Here is a 20,739-nt window from a genome sequence, read left to right as displayed (position 1 = left end):
GCGAACATCGGTTGGAAAAGAGCTCTAGGACTGGCTGTCACGCTGTACTATATGCAGACGTATTGACTGCTGTGAAGTAATGATTTGAGAGCTGTATTCTTCGTCAGGGTTTGCTCGAAGGCGCCTAAAGCTACGGTGGTTCCTTCTGACATCAAGCGGCCACTTTGATCGTCCGGGAGGAGGCAGGTAGAACATTTCTGCCTGAGGCTTTTATCGGAACGCTCCGTCACGGGAGAAGCGGCGGCTTGCATCGTGTTATTGACTTTAGACCTTCAAAGCTTGATTCAATCACATAAGCAAGAGTCCATCATGGGGGCAACTAATCCTGGTGGTTTTGATAAGTGAACGTTTTACGACTCTTCACTCCGGCTTACTGTGATGACCACCGCGACATTTTGGCCATCCTTCCCTACGAGTATGCCGAGCTGCCGGGAGTCGCTCGCTTCTAGCTTTCGTGTCCAGCTACTACGTCATCCCATCTCTTTACGAGCGTTCATGGTGTTGAAGATGGCAAGGATAAAATGTAAAACGACAAGGGTAGCATAAAATATGTGATGTAAGTAGGAACAGACTTCCGCTTATGTGTTTGCGCCAGCCGTCAATATCATCTTCCTCCAGGGTAGGAGCACGCCATTGCCAACGACGACTATTACAATGTCGGCGCCACATGTACGAGACCATGCGCCATTACCATCTCGTACGCACTCCACTCGCACAGCAAGCTCTGAGGAAGACAAAGACGCTTCGAGCATGTCGGACCTAGACGAGAAAGACACAGACCACGATGGCCACCGCCCAACACTCCTCGAAATGCGCTCATTCTCGCGCCAACGAACACGGACACAACGCGACCAGGACCTTGGGCTCACCCAGACAGTATCTGAAAGACCAACAGCCTTATCACGTCTTCGGTCTCGTCCAGTGCTCGACTTCTCACATCCACTCGCTCACGCAAAGACCACCGACATAGCTCTGGTCGACTTCGACGGCCCAGACGATCCATACAAGCCGATGAACTGGCCGACGAAGAAGAAAATCACCACCACTTTGCTATATGGGTTGGTCACCATGACAGCCACTTGGGCATCATCCTGTTATTCTGCTGGCACGGAACAGATCGCACAGCACTTCCACGTCGGCACACAGGTAGCAACGCTCGGCACTACCCTCTTCCTGTTTGGTTTTGGGATAGGGCCTTTGTTATGGGCGCCGCTATCAGAAGTCTATGGTCGTCGACTCGCAGTACTGTGTCCCATGTTCGTGGCCATCTGCTTCTCCTTTGGATCCGCAACAGCAAAAGACTTCCAAACACTCATGCTGACACGGTTCTTTGGCGCATTCTTTGCATCAGCGCCGGTGACAAACACAGGCGGAGTTCTCGGAGACCTTTATGATCCTTCCTGGCGCGCCATTGCCATGGCAGGCTACGCAATGGCAGTCGTAGGAGGTCCTGTTCTCGGCCCGATCGTCTCGGCGGCCGTCGTGGTTCAACCTTCCCTTGGCTGGCGGTGGACGGAGTACCTTGCCGGAATCCTGCAGGCTTTCATCCTTGTCATCGCAACCATCTTCATCGACGAGTCGTACCCACCAAAGCTGCTGGTCTACAAGGCTCGGCGTCTGCGGCACGAGACAGGAAACTGGGCACTTCACGCGAAGTTTGAAGAGTGGGACGTTAGCATCGTCGGTTTAGCCCAGAAGTTCCTCGTCCGACCAGTACAACTCCTCAGCACTCCGATCTGCTTTCTTGTCGCCCTCTATGCTTCATTCTGCTACGGCATCCTCTACATGCAACTTGGCGCCATCCCAATCATCTTCGGCGAGATCCGAGGATGGAAGCCACTGCCAGCGGAATTGCCATTTCTGTCTATACTCATCGGGGCCATCATTGGCTGCGGCGCAAATGTATACAATCAAACTATTTACAACAAAGCGTACCACGCCGCCGGCAACCGTGCAGTTCCCGAGAAGCGCCTCCCACCCATGATGTTCGGCTCTGTTCTCTTCAGCGCAGGCCAATTCCTCACAGGCTGGACTTCAAGCCCTTCCATACACTGGATCGTGCCCTGCATCGGTCTAGTCATGCTGGGAACCGGCTTCTTCATGATCTTTCAAAGCGCCTTGAATTATCTGGTTGATACATTTACACAATATGCGGCTAGTGCAGTGGCGGCCAACACGTTTTTGAGGTCCTGCTTTGCTGGCGCGTTTCCGCTTGTTGTCGCGCCTATGTACCATAATATTGGCACCGGCCCTGCAAGTTGCATTACAGGTGGGTTTGCGGCGTTGTTAATTCCTGTTCCGTTTGTTTTCTATGTGTTTGGTAAGAGGATACGAGCGAGCAGTAAATGGAGTAAAGGGAGTGTTTATTGAACAGAGATTTGCGGAAACTGCAATTGCAGTCATAATCATGGAAGGAGGAAAGTCGCTCTAGATTCGAGGTTCGCGGTGTGTTAGGAGCGACTGTTTCAGAGTTTGATTTAGCGAGGCGCTCGAGGAGATGCATTACGCCTTACTACGAGACATTCCATGGGGTTCGGGCATTGTTACTACACGTGTATCGCAGATACAGCTATGAAAGAGCGATAAGGCCAGAAAAGGCCGTACCAGGTATGTACCTGCCACTAGAGGGTCTTCTACCGTTTCTCTTCTTTCCTCTCTTCCTCCCTCTCTTCCCTCCTCTGTTCTTGTGGTTACGCTGCTGTCTACCATCTTACTTCTTTGGTCAAACTCGATGCTCTCGACACTTTTCAACATTTGACCACAGCATTGTCTAGGTCAACATGTAGCTGATGTGCCAGATTCTTATCGAAACAACCGGTGCCATTACTACAGGCATTCAAGCAGAGTCACGCAAAGGCGGATTGAGCTGCTGTAACATTGCTGGGCATTGCAAGCGGCATCCAGCTGCACATCATCCCAGCGCTCACCAACATCGAAGCACTGCAAGCATTGATGCTACAGGATTTCCGTGCAGTGGAGTGCAGTGCAGTGCATCAATGCTGCAGTGACAATGACTAATCAGTCTTGTAGCTACCATTTCAGGTTAGCTCACCGAGCGATAAGGCTGGTCGACCCACCCCTATCGAGGCTGATCTAGCTTTAGGCCTATTAGACCCAGACCCACCTGCATCGATGCATAGCATTAATGCAGACTCACAACGTGCAGTGACGTGCAGTGCATCGATGCGCAGTGCAGTGGTGCATCGATGTTGGTGAGCGCTGCATCATCCTACGTCAGCTCATCTGCGCTTGCTGATGCTTAAAGGACTGCTCAGTACCCAGTGACCTCCTCCTGATCTTGCGCTCTGGACTTTGATGAGCAAGGCAACCTCAAAATATGTCCGTCCTACTGCAGCATCGTTCGTTCCCTGATATGTTTGCAATATGGCCAAAGCTTGCCAGAGCACAGCAAGCACTGAGCCAGGTATATCAGCTTTAATAACGCGCATGAGAGTCCAGTATCCCTCATACATTCTTAAGCCTGCGGTTTCCTTCCACAGGGCACTCTACCGTCAAGTCACCAGCATCCATCCTCACACCTCAAAAGCACATCTTCATCGCCATGGCCGAAGACCATGACAGCGCCAAAGCTCCATTGCGTCTAAGCGAACCAAAAGTGACGTACAAACTCCATCTCAAAGGCATGCCAGATGACAAGGAAAGCAAACGCTTCCAGAAGATGTCCGTGAAGGGGTACAAATGTCCGGAGTGCGGGCCGACATGGCCATACCTGCAACAGCTGTTGGTTCATCTCAACCAGACGCATCGAGATTACGTCTTCACGGGGGAGACCGTCGATATGAATAGGACTGTGAATGGTGATGTTGTGATCAAGATAAGCGAAGCACGAAGCTCAGAACGAAGCTCAGAACGAGCTTTTTGGCTTAGTTGGAGTGGATTCCGAATAGTTCTGTACAGCGAAGTCAACCATAGCTTCCTCGAGTCGTTTTCAGCTTTCCACGGGTCATTGATCGTACTGTACCTACTCGCAATGTTGCTCGTTTCTGCCCCAGAATAAGCCACCACAGATCGCCCCTTCCATGTAGATACGAGTGAGTAATACCTTCTCCCCGAAGTGAATCGACGGAACGTGCCTTCCTCGTCATAGTCGTACCTTCCATGTCCTGATCATGCCTTCCTCACCATAGATTGTTCCTGCCTCAGATTTCACTGTCACGTCAAGGCGCGCCTGCAATCCGACAAGCAGTACCACTCCTACCTGCTGTTGTTTGACTTCTGTAAAATATTAGCTTGTGCTGGAAGTTATGCGCTCGACAAATCAATGGAAAGCATCGATGCAGCTATTAGTCCTGTCCGGGTCTCTTCCGTAAGAAGCTCTCGTTATCAACAATCAAATATTCCATTGCCAAGTAGACTCGCTTGCTGGATGCCTTGCCTTGCGCCGCACACCAATTATACTTGTGCATCATAAATCATAGGTACCAACGCAAGTAACGCTCGCTCGTGACAATAGCAGATGCATTCAATTTCACACACAGCACACCCATCATCTACCTCCCCACAACACTCTTCAAACTCAACCCCTCCAAAAACCCCGCCAAATCCTCCTTCTTCACCTCAACAACACAATGGTCAAAACTATCAATCTTAACCCGCGCCTGCGTCTCCTCAACCACCTCCTGAAACGCAATGCCAAATCTATTCCGTCCGTAGCCCCTCTTCTCCTGCTTGCGGCGTTGCTCCGCGTCATCCTCTTCATCTGATGACGCCTCACTTTCCTCCTCAGATTCATCTTCGTCTTCAACGTCACTCTCCCCGTTCAATTCCTGCAGTGCGCGTCTCGCAGCACGTTTCTCCTCGCGGATCTTCCTCTTCTGTTCCCGCTCAGCCTGCTTCTTAGCTTTCTTCTCTGCTTTCTCCTTCCGCGCCTCGTGGTCTTCGCCCCCGCCGATACCGCCGCCGGTGCCGACGACGACGTACGTGCCTCGGAGTTCATCGAGGGCCGCAAGAACAAGTGGTGTTGCGCTGTCTGTGCCCTTCTTGTCTTTCTCGCTTACTGCGACGGCTTCGCCGACCCAGAGCGCTAGTTTCACGAGCGCGCCGGGACTGTTCGCGAAGAGCGAGAGATCTGGACCGTCTTTTACGACGCCCATGCGGAAGGCGCGTAGGTGGCGGATTTGGTGTTTGCCGAGCAGGGAGGAGCCAGTGCGTAGGATCGAGCGCATGAGTTGTTGGGCTTTTGGTACTGATTTCAGTAACTCATTCGGGTGCTGTGGTGCGAGGGCATCGTACGCCTGCCAAAATTTCCTAACTAGGGCTTCTGAACGATCTTCGATATCTTCAATTTCAGTTCGCTGCGTTGACGTGTCTGACGGCTTTGAGGGTGCCGTAGCTGTGTTGACGACTTCTAGTATTGCGCCTACAATGACACTGACGTCCACGGCGCTGAGCTGCGCTTTCCAGCCCCAGGTGCGTAGGAAGCCCCAACCTTCCTGCTCGTATGTGGCTGTGCCTTCACCGACTGGGACCAGCTCGTCGAGACCGTACATGCTTGCGTACTTGAGCAGGCGATCGCGGAGGTTAGCGCGGACGTTAACGTCCATGTGCATGTAGCCCTGTTTGCATTGGTTTAGGCTTATGCCCATTTTCGCGAGGAGTTTGTGAAGTCTTTTGACGCCTGCTTCGTTCCAGACGTGGAGGCGGGCTGCGAGGTAGGGGGAGTGTAGCATGCTGTCGTAGAGGGACCAGTGTCTGAGGAGGGTGAAGCGAGGATCGGGCACGAGCTGGATTGAGGAGTCGGATGCTGATTTGACGGCTGGTTTCGAGGTTAGGAGGGATGGGCGCTCATTTGAGGGTGGGTTGAGGCGGCGAACTTCGTCGCGGAGGAGGGCATAGGTTCTGGAGGATCTGTTCATGCGCCAGCTCTGGTGGTAATTCCTTGAGCTGATTTCTGGCTTCGAATGTGGTGTGCCCAGGCCTGTTGAGGTGTGGCCAGATAGTTCGAGAGAGGTGACGCCTACGACGGCGAGCCATAGTAGATCGTTGTCGTCTCGGCCTAGCTCTGAGGCTAATGAATATGCTAAGGAGGATATCGGTTCTGAGTAGGATGTTCCTAAGCTGTAGTAGTCTTGTATAACTTTTTCATGAGATATTCGTAGTGATTGCAGCTTCTTCCGCAGCTGCTTTGCGGATGGCTCTTTTGGTTGAGCGTCTCTTTCTCTCGATTTGGAGCGCGAGCGTGACCTTGTGCGACTTCTTGGGGAGGCGATAGATGATCCCGAGTTGCTGCGCCGCCTCTGCTGGGGACGCTCTTCTGCTTCATCCTCGGAATCGTCCCGGTCTGACCATGACTTTCGTTTCCTTGACCGTGAACTACCATGAGACTCGTCATCTTCTGCTTGTTCCTCCTCGTCCTCTGATTCTTCTGGAGCGGTTTGGTCAAGCTCCGGCATTTCAGCTAACGAGCAGAACGCGTCTTGCTCGGCTGATAACTCATCCATGATATCACCGTCATCGAAGACTATTATGCCACCCTTCCCCGACCTGTACGACTTCTGTAAACATCCTTTTTCTACTCCAGGTATCCGTCTTGTCACAGCCGTCGTGTCACCGTCCACCGCCCTAGAATGAGCCAACCCGCCAAACACGTTTGAGAGATTCCACGGGCGTCTGGCATCCAGCACCCATACCTCAACACCACTCATATCGTTCTCGGCATCCTCCTCATCTTCAAGCCCCAGCAGACTCGCCAGATCGACAAGCCCACCAACACCCAGACATATCACAACACCGCCACTCCCACCCTCGCTGATCTTCATCGGCCGCACCAGGGTCTCGCCGGCTCTCTGTAGGTCGCCATATCCGGCAACGGGTTGTATCCTATGCTGTATGTAATCGCGCTTGAACAGAGCTGCCAGTATCCGACATGCACATATGGCGTCTGTTTCAAGGGATGAGAGGATGATCACTTGTGATGAGGACGGTCCATGAGATTTCTGTAGGTTCGTATACAGCAACGATATCAACGAACGCGGCAGGTACATGCTGGAGGTTGTGTATCGGCAGGTGCTGGGTCACTGCTTGGAAGGTGCACGCGCATTCTGTACAGGTCTGGTGCTATTGTGCCATGTTTGTGAGTTTCTTCTGTTCGTGGTATGTGGCAGAGAGGTCAAAGTGGTGCTGTGATAGCTATACAACTGTTGCAGGGCTTAATGTTATGGTGTATGGTAAATGGAAGTGGTACTCTACTGGTCATGCATTTCTCTGGCGCGTCAAGCATGCATCAGACGCGTTCTGATCGGCTTTCCGCGATGATCGAGATCTGGTTTTGCCGATTATTGTCCGAAGGTGGCTCAGCCACTCGGACTGAGCCACATAGCGCCTCTCCTTTTCTGTTCTCTCTTCGTTTGCTCGGCGGAAGATTTGGTCGGTGAGATTGACGACACCTTTCTAGCTAATTTCTAGTGGACGTTCGGGAGTATTTGCTACACGCTCGTTGCGGAAACTCGTGTATTCGGCGTGAAGCTGGCTGTCAAGCTTCCGGTATCTCACATCTCGCAAAGGCGTTCACGACTGAGAGACAACCTAGCTGATGGTAGAAGACATTCTTCATGTTCAATCAGGTATTGTTTGACAGATCAGCTTATGCACAAGACTATGTGGGAGTTCTGGAACACTGTGGATGCTGATGAGCTCAGATACTTGGTAAGCACGATGTGAGCTATGCTCACATCGTCTTATCATCTCTTGCTCGGTGCTCCTTCTCATCATGCTCATACAGAGTCTACAGGGCAGTGGCCGTAGTTCTCAAGTGGTTGACATACGGTTACAACTTGCAACACAAGAGCTGTATTGCAATATCAACAACTAAAGGCTTTATTGAACCACGACTCGCTGTTGTTCCCATGATGCTTCAGTTTCGAGTAATTGTTTCTAGCATTAGTCCCTCCTTCTGACCACCCAAACCGTATTGATAGAGCCCTTCGATTCCAGCTCCTGCGTCCACGAATGCTGTGCTGCGAATGACTTCTTTGCCCTCATGTCATACATTGGCGAGAGTCTTGCCCATGCGGATTCATCGCAGCGTAGCCCTATGGGGACCCCCTCGCTACGTTTCCGCGAGATTTGAATTTGTGAATTATCTTTGGCTTTCTGTAGAAGTATTGAGTGGACTCGGGTCTGACAGTCCGACCGAGCAGCCAGTAGTGGCCTCTGGTTGCGTCGACTGAAGGTAGAGAGGGTAATAGGTCGTAGGTGTTGTAGAGAGATTTGAGTCGTCCGCAGACTGCTGCCCACTGCTCGTGCTGTGGTGGTGGGTTGCGAGGTGTGTACGACCAGAGTCAATCGAACAATGTATTCGTGCGTATTCTTCGACAGGGGTAGAGGATCTAGGATAGTATCAACATCGACGTGAGTAGGTCGTCGCTATACTGGCAGTCAGCCCATCTGGCTCAACATAGGTGTGCTTGTCCTCCTTTTGGCGCAGCCATTGCTGATTGCCCACTCTCGCAGAAACGCTGATTGACTTGATTCTTCTGTTGGCGTTTTATTTCGTGCTTTATGCCGTGGGCTACTGTATCCGAGACGCTTGTGTAATCGTAACTGCGTTGGTGAATGTAAGGGTACTGAACGTTTCCACTCCGCACCCAAGCATATAGCCTGCGATACGATGTGGTTGCTTTTTACGACATCCCAGGTCGGAGAAAGAGAGAAGAGGAGAAGGCGGTCCACAAGGACATTTAATGCCTTCTGAGAAGGAGAGCGGAGGCGGGTTTTCTGTTGAGCAACAAGTTAGCAGATGTTATTTGTGTTCTTGGTCAGTTCAAGCTCTGAAATCTTTCAAACTTACAGGTAGGGTGAGAGTGTGGGTTGTTGGGGTCGTGAGACGCCCAATCAAAGGTAGAGACCCCGTTGAGGATCTTTTCCCATTCGGCCTTTCCTTGAAGGCGAGAGTGCTCGGCAGGAAGAGTATGGTCGTAGTGACCAAGGAGTGCGTTGGCGTGCCAGCCCGCCTCGATCTCGTCCCTCGTGTCGAGGCCCCCGCGCTTCAGGATTGCCCGACCATTGTAGCCGGTGCCGCAAAAGGACTTCCCAATGACTCCTAGTCCAGTCTGCCCAGAGTTCTGTTCAGACATGGTGGTTGAAGTATTGGTTGGTGAAGGATCGTGAAGATCGATTGTGGTCGCCAGGGAGGAAAATATATAGCAAAAAAGCGCCAAGACAAAAGCGCAGGCAAGGCGCAGACCAAACAATCAGCATCAGCAGGGCGACGGTGAAGGGACATGCAAGCAGGAACGTGTTGTGATGCAGTGGGTCCTCCTTTCTTCCTTCTCCCCCAAGACATTTTCTGAGGTCTGCATACAACCGGACCATTGTCTGCCACTTCCATCAGCTTTACCAAGGTACAAACCTCATCACGTTGACCTTCCCATCCTCTTGTATCATCAGTGTCGTTGCACAAAGACAACAAGGTCTAAAAGTCCTGCGATGTCATAGCTGTGACAAGGCAAGCAAAGCAAATCCAGTCACCACTTCTCAGACACCCCCGACCGCCCGTTTCGACACTTACCATTGATTCCTTACCTCTTCATCACAACTTGGACCATGCCTACTATCTCATCCGCATCTTTTGCAGCACAGACAGGCGTTTTGGACGTCCTCGATGACTACTGACCCTTGGGCCTTGGGCCTTGTTTCAGCTCCGTGGCGAAACTGCGGTCTTCCCGGAATCAACCTTCATAGTCCTAATCTCAAGGTCTTTCATCAAAAACGCATCCCAAACTGCAACAACCACAAGCTAACATGTTACTATCTAGACCTATCATCGACCTTGCTACCTTGCTGAAAGAAGCAGCAATTTCCTCCGTCAGCAGATCGAGCGGAGACTTTTCTCGCACCCCCACCCGCCAAGTACAACTCGACTTCGAAAAGAGCATAAGAGAAAAATCGATGAACACCAACATACCTGAATACTATACCACAAACCTTGATCATCAAGAGGGAACCCCGTTAGGCCTTCATTGCAAGAGCTTAATCAGGAGCAACATTACACAAGTAATTCTCAACCCTGCGATACCACCATCGCAGTCATGACCAACGTTGGAGAACCTGTTCCGGACGATCAGCTCTTTGAGAACTTTTCTGGTAACAAGACCAACTTGTCCAACAAGCTTGCCTCAGGGAGGGTTCGATCATCGGCGTGCCAGCAGCCTTTGCACCAGGTTGCTCGGATTCCCACATCCCAGATGACCTTGCTGGACCCTGGGCGAAAGAGGCAGGCAAGGCTCGTGTCGATTTCTGGACGAGCAACATTCCGCCTGGGTCAGCGTGAACGATCTCGAAAATGGCGAGCTTGCTGACCACATTGATCAACAACAATGTCGTCAATAGCTAGTGCTCACGCCGCTCAGCGAGGTTTGTTCGAGGCGCACCCTAGCAAAAAATGGCGTTTGACGAGTTCATCGTCGGGCTTCATGTCTCCTACCGAGTCTGTGTAGTCACAGCTAGTACGGTGTACATGGTATTCTCTTGGAATGCTTATGGACTCCGCCCGTCCGGCCGGCATTTGTTCGTTCTCAATGGCCTGCATGTTGCAAACGGGCAAGGAAGCGATGGCCACTATCAGTGGCTCGATCCAAGATCGAAGTGTGCCGACGAGCTCTGTCAAACAGGAGTCGCATCGAAGCTGTAAGTACTTCACAATGTTTTCGATTCGGAAATCAACACTAACATGTCAGAGAGACCTTACCAGCACATACCTACCCATGGACAAAGTGCTCGGAGTCGACGACAGTATCAACGTGATGAGCTCAATCCGAGGCTCATCTAAACAGCCGACTCATGTCTCGAGGTTCAGTTGCAAGTCTCTACCGTATCTTTCGGTTCTTGTCGGGTTCTGCCTTTCCTTACCAGGCACAGCTAATGGCCTGTGTGGGGCGCCCCGGACGGCTGGGCCGTCAAAGGACAAGAGGCTGGAATAGGGACACAACCTCACGATGTCGCAAAGCATGGTCTCCCATTGGGAGAAGTGCTGTGAAGCTCAGTCCTTGTCGGGTCCGCCTTCTCATGGTAGGCGCAGTTGAAGGGCTGCATGGGGTGCTCCGGACGGCTGGGCCGTCAAAGGACAGGCTGCTTGGGACGCCCCGGACAAATGGCCCGTCAAAGGACAAGATGCTGGGATAGGGGCGAGGAACTGCAACCCGAGACAACTTCCTGAGACTTTCTCAGTTTGTCCCAGGCACAGAGGGTCAGGAACGCAGCGAACAAGTCATGCTTACTAAAAGCAAAGACTTCTCTGTAGATGGGATCGACGAGATCCGCCGGCTGAAGCTCGAAGAATCAAGGGGCCTCATGATGTCGCAGGTTATCGGGTGCTGCCTTTCTATGGCAGGCACAGCTGTCGGGCTGCGTAGAATGATCCGGACAGTTGGGCTGTCAAAGGACAAGAGCTGGGATAGGGACCCAACCTCAAGATGTCGCAGGGAATCGCCTCCTGGTTCTTGTCGGGTTCTGCCTTCTCATAGCAGGCACAGCTGACCAGGCCGCGTGGAAGGGTCCTCAACATTGGGCCACCAAAGGGAGATGCTGGTATAGGGACACAGCCTGACGATGTCGCAGAGAATCGCCGCCTGAGGTGAGCAGTACTATGAATCTTGTCAGCTGGACTTACCTACGAGAACGTCGACGGCAGCAACGGTATTGCCGTTCCCGACCTTGATCGGCTACCACAAGCGGTGAGACTCAGGCCGAGCTACCCTTTTCAAAGAGCTGGATGGACTTGTTGATGTCTCAAAGGCAGTCCAGAAAGACCCTCAAGAGCTCTGCGGTCTAGACTCCGAGATGATCCCAAATCATGCATGGTCCTAGAAAGACAAACACCAAGGCAGCCACGTTCCTCTCGCAGATTCTGTTGGAGACAAGCCTTGACCATGGCGACCGCGGTTTGCAGCGAAACAGGGGACTGTTGCCATCGTGTCCAGACATCCTTGCCGAAGTCGAAGGGCTACCCTCACGGAAGGTTGGATCTTTGGTGCCAACCATGCTGGAAAATATGCCCCCAGGGAAACCAGCCCCGGACATGTCGATGTCCAGAGCACTATGCAGCGACCTCAGTGGGTTGACAGTCTTTGGGCGGTCGGAACGCCGTACTTTTGTCAGATGCCCAAAGATGGTCAAAACAAGAACTGTCTATCTGCCAGCACTGAGAGCTTAAACCGTTGGGTAGAAGCCATCTGTGTTCAAACTGAAGATGACCTCGAATGGAGTGGAAATCCGCTCGTCGTCACACTCGAGGCAGACCGGGACCCGCTGACTCGAGAATTCGGAGTACAGAGGTATCGAGCCATGATGTGTCTTGCCGCAAGGACTTTCTCGATTGATGGTGCCTTTCGAAGCATTACCAATCACCTTAGCTTAAGATACGACTCGAGTCGTTGCCGCCAGCCGTCGACCCGCCAGAACCCGCCTCATCTGATCACCAGGCTAAGCTCAGATGCCAGAATGCCCATACGAATCGCCACGAAACACTCCAGATCACCGGCATCCTCCAAGCAGAACGAGCCGCCAGTACTCGAAGCTGAAGTGCTTGTTGCCATCACCAGCCAATTTGTTTTAAGGTCACCTACTCTTCTCGTCATCAGCTGCCCTCGGATGCCACGATCAAACCACCGGTCACTGACGGACGTCTCATGTTTGGCCGCTTCGGCGGGGGTGGGTGGGTGGATTCATGCATGATCTTCAGCACCGGAGATTCATGCTCAGAGATCTATGCTTGGGCGCTTCGGCGCGGGTGGGTGGGTGGGTTCCTCTAATGTTTAATGTTTAATGTCTAATGGTGATGGCAATGTGTTGTGGTCGTGGGTAGGTGGGTTCCTCTTAATGTTTAATGTCTAATAGTGATGGTAATGTGTGGTGGTCGGCCGGGTGTACGAGTATTTGTCGATTTCTGTTTTCATGTTGGACTAATTGAGCGCAATGCGCGGGTGGGAGATGGGTTGTACGAGTATGTGTTGATTTCTGGTTTTCTTGTTGGACTATTCGTGCGCAAAAGCGCGGGAGGTGGGTGTGCTGTACGAGTACATTTGGATTCTGTTTCTATGTTGGACTATCAGAGCGTTAGGCGCGGGTGGGAGGGGGGCTGTTGAGGTAGTTTTTGCTTGCTGCTTTGTCGGTTCTCGCGTGCGAAAGAGGAGGAATGATGGTAATGTTTAATGGTAATGGTAGTTGATGGTGGATGAGTGGGCTGTCGAGTATTGTATGAGTATTGTCTTCATCAATCCCCGAGGCTCCTTCTCTTGGTGCTTGCGGTACTGACGATACAGAATTCGTTCTCGAGTTGAAGGTTATGGTGGAGATCTACCTGCTGTGGTGCTGGAGATCGAGCAAGGTAAGTCGTTGACCTCAGTGAAGCATGGGGGTGCAGGAGGAGTCATGGGCGATACCCAAGGACGTGGCAAGAGCCGGGCACACCCAGAGCCAGGTAATGGTATGTTGTCAATGGTTGCCATTGGTGTTGCTGACGCTCTAGCTGGTTGATGCGTGATCAGAAATTGTGTGATGATATGGTGGACAGAGGGGTGCCAGAGGCCGCGCCCAAAGCAACAAAACAGGCATCACCAACACAAACGCAGTGGACCTTCCAATACGAAGCTCAATACTGCGCGAAAGACTACAGCAATACTCGAGATGCTACACAAGGAGCTACAAGCTCAGAACACGTCCCATATCCTCACCTCGCTACCGCAGGCTGCACGTCATCCTTCTCCAGCTCCAGCAAGGTCGCCCGGAACAAACCCTGCCGCAACGCCGTGCAGCATCAGGCGAGCTGGCCGAAAGCTTGATCAGCTGAAACCCTGCTGTCTTGGCTGCGCTTTCCCTGCTCGAGATTAGCTTCACCTTGCCTGTCTTCTGTCAACTGCTTTCCTCCCCACCTTTTCTTCCTCACTCATATTTCACACCCATACCCTCTCAGTGGGTGAACAATCGAACGCTTACCGAATTCTGCTTCTGCTGTTCTGTGTGTTCATCTTACGATGAACATATATATTATCCTCTCCTCTCCTTGAGAGGGAAAGCATTGGTCTTTCTTCACAAAAATATTGTGGTGAGCTGCGACTTTAGACTCGAATCTGATCGAAGTGTTACTGACCTTCAACAGAACCAGAGACAATGTCTCAATGACATACGATCGACGTGGCTTTAGGCCTACCTCTGGCCCAAGCACATCGTTGGGCGAACCCAGAGAGCTGGGTGCATGCTGGTGAGCACATTACGAGTACCTCAGCCTACAGCACAGTCTTACTGACACACTTCTAGGTTCGGCACCTTGTGCCAATAAAAAATTGGTCAAGGCCGCAGCAGGTCGGCTACGCCTTCATCAACTTCGTCGACCCAATGGCAATTGTTCCCTTCGCCAAGGCCAGAGCCGGACAGAAGTGGAATCTCTTCCAATCCGACAAGATTGCTGAGATCTCCTATGCAAGTAAGTCATCATTGCCCAGATCGACTTTATCAAGCTGGATTCATGGAGATGGCTCATGATTGTCACACGAGAGAAATAAACCAAGACATCACTAACATCCTCATAGGTTCGGGTACAGGGTGTGACCTACAAGTCCACCGCGATGGGCAGCATCACTCGCATAAGACCCATCGTCCCGCAGCCATACCACGGAGTCATCGGCTCTGGCGCACCCGCCGGCTCAATACTAGGTCCCCATCGGACGATGGTATGTCAAAAAGAACGACCATGATCTGGCACAAACATCTGACATATGACCAGGGCTGAGTACAGGATGCGACCCACGGGTCCATCACGATGGGCAGCATCACTCGCATAAGTCCCATCGTCTCAGCGCCATCGGTTCGGAATTCTGCAATTCGCATTACTTATCGCATGTCTATGCGTAGTACCTACGGTATGTCTCCTCTCTTTCACACAGCAATCGTCAAGCACAAAACCTTCAAGAGCAGTGCCCATAAACCATCCAGCCATACGTCATGGACCAGACAGAGCCGACTCCATCAATCACGCGGTCAACTTCCTCTTCAAGTGAGACTGGAATGAGACTCCATTGAAATTGGACTGAGCATGTCTCGACCTCTGATCATACTGCGATTGAGCTTCTTTCGAGCACTCATCATACTACTGCTGATCTTTCACCAATGCTGCCCGATCAAGACCTATCCCACACCTCATGCATCAAGGTTCAAATGAATACAGGCTGACGTATCATGACTAGGGTACTTGCCTGTTTAGGGCAAGGAGAGACCTCCCCTCCTTGCGGCAATGCACGGTCTTGCTTCAGGTCGGTGGTCGGTGTCCACGATTTATCTTCATTGGTACCGGCCACCGGCCTGAAGCAAAGGCCAAACGAATATGCCAACAGAAGGCCGTCGAACACGGCTTGAATATGGAGGTCCTCGACGCAGAGTTCCAAATGGACGGCAAGAAACTCACATTCTAGGATGGCGTCGGGGACCTCCATATTTACTTCTTCTCGAACGAATATATAAACTTCAACTCACTCGTCACCGATCTCTTCAAGATGTATAAGACCCGAATCTGGATATCCGCCATCAACCCGCGGAAGGCTGCTCTGTTCAACAAAACACGAATCTGGATGTCCGCAATCAACCCAGCAGCCTTCCGCGGGTGGTAGGCACTTCATAGAAAACAAACATAAAATGAAATCAGAAATGCAAAACATGAATCTTCGTCTTCTTGCACATTTGGCCGACTCTCGTGATTCAATGCCTTCGATGCCATGCTACTGGTACAACTGTGCTCGTGAGCGACAACCACGTGAATGGGTGGCAGGCTCGTCCTTATAATGTAAACATCGTCGTCGACCTGGTGTACTTTTGCCTTCGACATGCCGTGAATACCATGCCAGATTAACGGTTCAATCGAGGCATAAGCGAGCTTTCACGTATGTACTAATCTCTGCGGCGAAACGATTCTCGCGCAAGTCTATTGTACATATCACATCTATCGTATCAGCAACACAACAATGGCACCCTTTGCATTAAGTTGCTTTGCGCCGGCCATATTCCGATCTCGAGAATTGGACCTTTTGCGCATCGAAAGCAAAAGGCTTAACGAATGCAGCAACACATGAGCAGGGAGTGGATCTTATCTGTGAAGCGTATTCCAGATGCTATCGCTGGTCATGGCATTGTATGCTGAGTAAAGGCGTCAGCATGAAGCGATCTACGAAGCGAACACGATGAACGATGTCTAATGCAAAGCGCGAAGCTAGCGACTCGTAGGCACGATAGCAAATCCTTAACATGTCAAGAAGAAACGAGTCCATAGCCAAGACGAAATTATGTAGCGTAAGACCTGGGAGCTGACCTTCCGATTCTCTACAACTCACCCTCCGACATCTGCGCTTTCAACACGTCGACGATCCTCTCGGAGATGGCTGCGTGACCATTCACCGTTGGATGGAATGACCTCATCAAGTCAGCAAATCTCCTGAAAGGATGCCGCATCGACACTGGCTCTTGCTCAGAATTGCTGCGCAGAAACCCGTCAGCCATTGCTGAGTGGCGCTGTGGTGTCTCTCGGAAGAACCAAGTATCTTCATTGTCAGGGCGGGGCTCCCGTACGCCAGGCTCGCAGAACCGATGTCCTTCAAATGCTGCATCAATGTCAACGTACACAGCCCCATGCGCTTCGGCACTAGCTCGAATCACATCATTGAGCATGACCACAAGCTCATTGAAATCTCGCCTCAGCTCATTCGACAACACGTTTGCAGGATTCGTCAGACTGAAGGACACTCCGTTGCATTGATCAGTTTCCGCATCAAAGGACCTCGCATATCCAAGGACGAAGACGAGCGTCTCATCCCCAGCATGTCTCTTGATCGCACCAAGCATATCATAAAACCTCTCCACAAACGCCGCCGACTGCACCAAGCTACGAGCTCTGGTGAGCTCCCTGTCACAAGAAGAGAGGGGACGCCATTGCTGTATGCACTCGTTCAGGACAGGGAAGAAATCGACCTCGTTGCCTCCAACTTGTATGGTTATCAGATCTTTGTGGAGAAGTGCGAAGGACTGCTTCCACAATACAGTACTTGTCGTCGCTCCACCACAAGCGTGATTCTCGTAGTGAGGCCAGTGTATCGCGAACGCCGGATCTGTGTTATTCAGGATTTGGTAAGTATAGGCTCCTGAGAACCGTCCGCAAGCTGCATCGGCAGGCCACAAGCGTTTGGGGCCTGCTCCGTCGCCTGCTGCGTATGAGTCGCCTAGCGCTAGGTAACGTATCGGTGCACGGATTTTGGCTTGAGAGGAGCTTGAGAGGAGCAAGAGCGCCAGGAGAGTGGCAAGAAGGTTGCAGGCGAACGGTCTACATTGCATCGTGTCTGGAGTTCAATTGCATCAAGCATTAGCTGCTCGACCCACGCACGATGCATTAAACGCGAATGAGGCAGAGGACAATCTCGAGATTACGCCTCTCAGAAAGGTGATTCGTGATGACTTTAAACACATGCCTTATTGATGAACGATTTGAAACTAGACCCAATGCGGATGGCGTGGGTCGGTATGCATGACATCACCTAGCAGTGAAGGTCGAAGACGCGGTTGATGCTGTACTACGCGTCTCGCTACTGTGTTATCTGCAAGAGTTCATGTATGGGTTGAGACGGTTGTTGGCACGTCAGAATCTCCTGCCCAGATATCAACCTTGCTGTCGAGCTGCATATGCTGTCCGGGCGCCAAGCAACCCCCTTGGGAGGCAGTTCCGAGGCATGAAACGCGCCGCAAATGGCAAACCAAAAGCTGTAAAACCAAAGCCTCAAGTGCCAGACTACACAGATGCTGAGCCTCGGCGAGACGATGAGGGCAACACGATATGGCCGGCCCCGGCCAATGACATCGATAAGGCCCGCGCCTTCCTGAAGGAATGCGCAGCTAGCAACCAGAAAGTCTTGATCGTTCCTGACAAGGATGCTGATGGTCTCTCATCGGGAGTCATGGTCTACCGCACCTTGACCACCCTCGGACTGGACCAAAACAAGCTCGACGTGCATCTGCACAAGCGCGGTGCAAACATTCACCATGAAGAAGAGCGCCAGGAAATGACGGCCAAAGCGCCAGCATACGTGATCGTTCTCGACCAGGGAAGCATCAAAGCCCCACCAATCGTGGATGATCCGTCTGCCAAAACTCTCCTCCTCGACCACCACCTCAGCGACGTCTTCCCCGACAGGTCAGAAGTGGTTTCAGCATGCCACTACCCGCCCGTCGCGACATCGTCCCTCCTTACCTACGAGATCTGTAAGACATTGCATGACGATCTACCAGATTCACTCGCATATCTCGCCTGCATCGGTACGCATGGTGACCTTGGCAACACGCTCAAATGGAACCCTCCTTTCCCAGATATGACTGCGACATTCAAGCAGTACACCAAGAAATCGATCAACGAGGCGGTGTCGCTTCTGAACGCGCCGCGCCGGACAGCCAAGTACGACGTTATCACCGCCTGGAATGCATTACTCGAGTCGAAGAAGCCATCAGACCTGGTATCGAATGGCCGCTTGCAAGCAGCACGTTCTGAGATCAACGAGGAAGTCGAAAGGAATACGCACACTCCACCAAAATTCAGCCAAGATGGCCGCATAGCAGTACTCAAGATCAACTCGAGAGCACAAGTTCATCCTGTGATTGCAACCCGGTGGGCCGGCTACCTCAACAGCAGGAAACTTGAAATAGTGATGGTTGCAAACTACGGTTACCTGGATGGCATGGTCAACTTCTCATGTCGAATAGCGCGGATCGCAAGAGGTCGAGATCCGCCTGTCAACATTATTGAGAGTCTAAAGGCTGCGGCTGATTTGAGCACCGATGGTCTGAAAGAGCGTATGGGCGAAAGTTTTGCTCGCGGACACAAGGAGGCAAGTGGAGGTATTGTGCCGACTGAAGCATTCGAGGAGCTTATGGGCCTGCTGAAGGTTGGCGAGAAGCCAGAGAAGAACAGTGACGATGAAAAGGCTACGAAGAAGGTCAAGACGGTGGAGAAAAGCCCGCAGAAGAATACGCTAGGGAATTATTTTGGAAAGAAAACTTGAGTCATGGAATAATACTGGGTTTTGTTGCTTTGTGCGTTTCGAGGGATCCATGTTGGTTCCTGCTTGTGGCATTTTCTGCCTCTACTGTGCGGATGTATCTTGCGATCGATTTTGTGTTGTGGCGCTATTGACTGAAGTCGATACCGATATTGATGGCTCTATTCGTTTCTCCTACTGCCTGATTTACATTGCTTTACTGCGGCACCGGCAAACCAAGCAGCCAAGTCACGAAGAGATCGTCATTGCTGCTTTCAGCTTCCGGCTGTTGGTCTCCACTTGCATCATTGACAGGCTCGACTTTGCGACCCTTGTACTTCCTTCCCCAGACATCATATCTCTGTATCCAGGGCGCAGATGGATCATCATTGTCCTTATACTCTCGGTTGAGCCAAAGGTGAGCGAGCACCTTCTCGATGGCCAGCCGGTCTTCTGGTCGCCACTGCAACATCTTTGAGAGAAGGTCGTATAGGTCAGCAAACTCCTCCTCCGATAGCTTTGCTGGTGGTGGAGGCCCTGCGTTTATGCGGTCTTCCATGTTGTAGCTTAGCTTGTTGATGTCGAGATTTTTATCTCGAAGGAAGAAGCGCATGTTCTCCCAACGCTCTTCGTGAGTCATTGTGTGCCACGGGTTCCAATCACCGATCTCTGCCAGCTTATGTCTGAGGGTCGTTTTGCTGTCTGCGAGATCATCTTCTGTCAGCTGCTCAATCTCGTCGAATGGATCGGCTTGCTGGAATAGCTCATCCGGTATAGGACCAATCAGGTGTTGCATGCTGAAAGCCGCGCTGTCAGGGTCATCCGACAAGGGGAAAAGAAGTTGACGTGCTCTCATCTCGTAGAAGCAACATGCAAGAGCCCAGATGTCGCTGGCTTTCGAATGTGTCTGATTCACCTCGAGTACGTTCTCTGGTGATGCGTATAAAATGTTTATGGTGGTATCGTGTTCGATCGTGGTGTCGCTTGTCAGCACTGCCTCGTTGAGATCTGTAAGTATGATTCGGGGTATGAGGAGGTTCAGGTCTAGCTTGCTGAAATCCACGCACCTGTAGACAACTTCTGGTGCATTCTCAAAGTCTTCGTCTTCGATCAGATCGTTCATCTTCTTTGTCACTGGCTTTCCGAGCTTCTCGTGCAACGATGTTTCTGACAGATCATTGATATCGACCAAACCGAGCAGGATATTCGCGGTCCAGAGGTCGCCAAAAGCGACATCACGTCTGTGCAAGAACTCTATGCCCTCCGACAGCTGGCGGACGAGCATGCGCACGATCTTGGGCTGGATCTTGGTGCCATGCAGGCTGTCAAGACTTGGACCCTGCAGCTCCAGTACCAAGCAGATATGGCTGCCATTTGGACCATGAACCTTGAACCTGTCGAGAAGCTTGATGATAGGGGACTTGACGTACCTCTCTTCATCTAGTGCTAGAAAGCGGTGGATAGCAATCTCTCGTACCTTAGAGGAAGAGCAGGCGCAAATCACTTTCACTGCAACATATCTGTTAGCGCTATTGTCGTAAGCAAGCCAAACCGTGGAAGAATGGCCATACCCTAGCTTGTGACGAATATGATATCTATCATGCTTGAGTTTGTCACCCAGTTGTATTGGATGGAAGCCCCCGGGAATGTAGTGCTCAACAAGCTCAAAGCCTGGCCCAGCAGGCATAAGGTTGTGGTGATCCGACATTTCTCGTTG

The 20,739-nt window shown here is 51.7% G+C and overlaps 8 protein-coding genes across 8 annotated transcripts; 4 read left to right on the top strand and 4 right to left on the bottom strand.

Annotated features, from left to right (window-relative positions):
- Window positions 1-654: 654 nt before the first annotated feature.
- PMZ80_008762 (uncharacterized protein) lies at window positions 655-2,370 on the top strand (the record flags this gene model as incomplete). The annotated part of the gene is made up of 1 exon (XM_064877161.1): window positions 655-2,370. One exon carries the CDS (start codon window positions 655-657, stop codon window positions 2,368-2,370), a length of 1,716 nt encoding a protein of 571 aa, XP_064726663.1.
- A 1,192-nt stretch (window positions 2,371-3,562) lies between these two features.
- On the top strand, window positions 3,563-4,018 carry PMZ80_008761 (uncharacterized protein; the record flags this gene model as incomplete). Its single annotated transcript, XM_064877160.1, has 1 exon — window positions 3,563-4,018. One exon carries the CDS (start codon window positions 3,563-3,565, stop codon window positions 4,016-4,018), a length of 456 nt encoding a protein of 151 aa, XP_064726662.1.
- Window positions 4,019-4,511: 493 nt separating this feature from the next.
- On the bottom strand, window positions 4,512-7,004 carry CDC45 (DNA replication initiation factor cdc45; the record flags this gene model as incomplete). Its single annotated transcript, XM_064877159.1, has 1 exon — window positions 4,512-7,004. The coding sequence occupies one exon, from the start codon at window positions 7,002-7,004 to the stop codon at window positions 4,512-4,514; it is 2,493 nt and encodes an 830-aa protein (XP_064726661.1).
- Window positions 7,005-7,899: 895 nt separating this feature from the next.
- Window positions 7,900-9,095, bottom strand: PMZ80_008759 (uncharacterized protein; the record flags this gene model as incomplete). Its single annotated transcript, XM_064877158.1, has 2 exons — window positions 7,900-8,348; window positions 8,810-9,095. The coding sequence occupies 2 exons, from the start codon at window positions 9,093-9,095 to the stop codon at window positions 7,900-7,902; spliced, it is 735 nt and encodes a 244-aa protein (XP_064726660.1).
- A 4,274-nt stretch (window positions 9,096-13,369) lies between these two features.
- PMZ80_008758 (uncharacterized protein) lies at window positions 13,370-15,425 on the top strand (the record flags this gene model as incomplete). The annotated part of the gene is made up of 5 exons (XM_064877157.1): window positions 13,370-13,444; window positions 13,506-13,736; window positions 14,275-14,436; window positions 14,547-14,687; window positions 15,201-15,425. 5 exons carry the CDS (start codon window positions 13,370-13,372, stop codon window positions 15,423-15,425), a joined length of 834 nt encoding a protein of 277 aa, XP_064726659.1.
- Window positions 15,426-16,326: 901 nt separating this feature from the next.
- Window positions 16,327-17,331, bottom strand: PMZ80_008757 (uncharacterized protein; the record flags this gene model as incomplete). Its single annotated transcript, XM_064877156.1, has 1 exon — window positions 16,327-17,331. One exon carries the CDS (start codon window positions 17,329-17,331, stop codon window positions 16,327-16,329), a length of 1,005 nt encoding a protein of 334 aa, XP_064726658.1.
- Window positions 17,332-17,723: 392 nt separating this feature from the next.
- On the top strand, window positions 17,724-19,046 carry PMZ80_008756 (uncharacterized protein; the record flags this gene model as incomplete). Its single annotated transcript, XM_064877155.1, has 1 exon — window positions 17,724-19,046. One exon carries the CDS (start codon window positions 17,724-17,726, stop codon window positions 19,044-19,046), a length of 1,323 nt encoding a protein of 440 aa, XP_064726657.1.
- Window positions 19,047-19,239: 193 nt separating this feature from the next.
- On the bottom strand, window positions 19,240-20,730 carry PMZ80_008755 (uncharacterized protein; the record flags this gene model as incomplete). The annotated part of the gene is made up of 1 exon (XM_064877154.1): window positions 19,240-20,730. The coding sequence occupies one exon, from the start codon at window positions 20,728-20,730 to the stop codon at window positions 19,240-19,242; it is 1,491 nt and encodes a 496-aa protein (XP_064726656.1).
- Between the last annotated feature and the right edge of the window lie 9 nt (window positions 20,731-20,739).

Source organism: Knufia obscura (assembly GCF_036327395.1).
Source record: "Knufia obscura strain CCFEE 5817 isolate CBS 148926 chromosome Unknown scaffold_12, whole genome shotgun sequence".
Lineage (NCBI taxonomy): Eukaryota > Fungi > Ascomycota > Eurotiomycetes > Chaetothyriales > Trichomeriaceae > Knufia > Knufia obscura.
The sequence above is the reverse complement of the archived record's forward strand: the minus strand, read 5'-3'. Positions and strand labels throughout refer to the sequence as shown.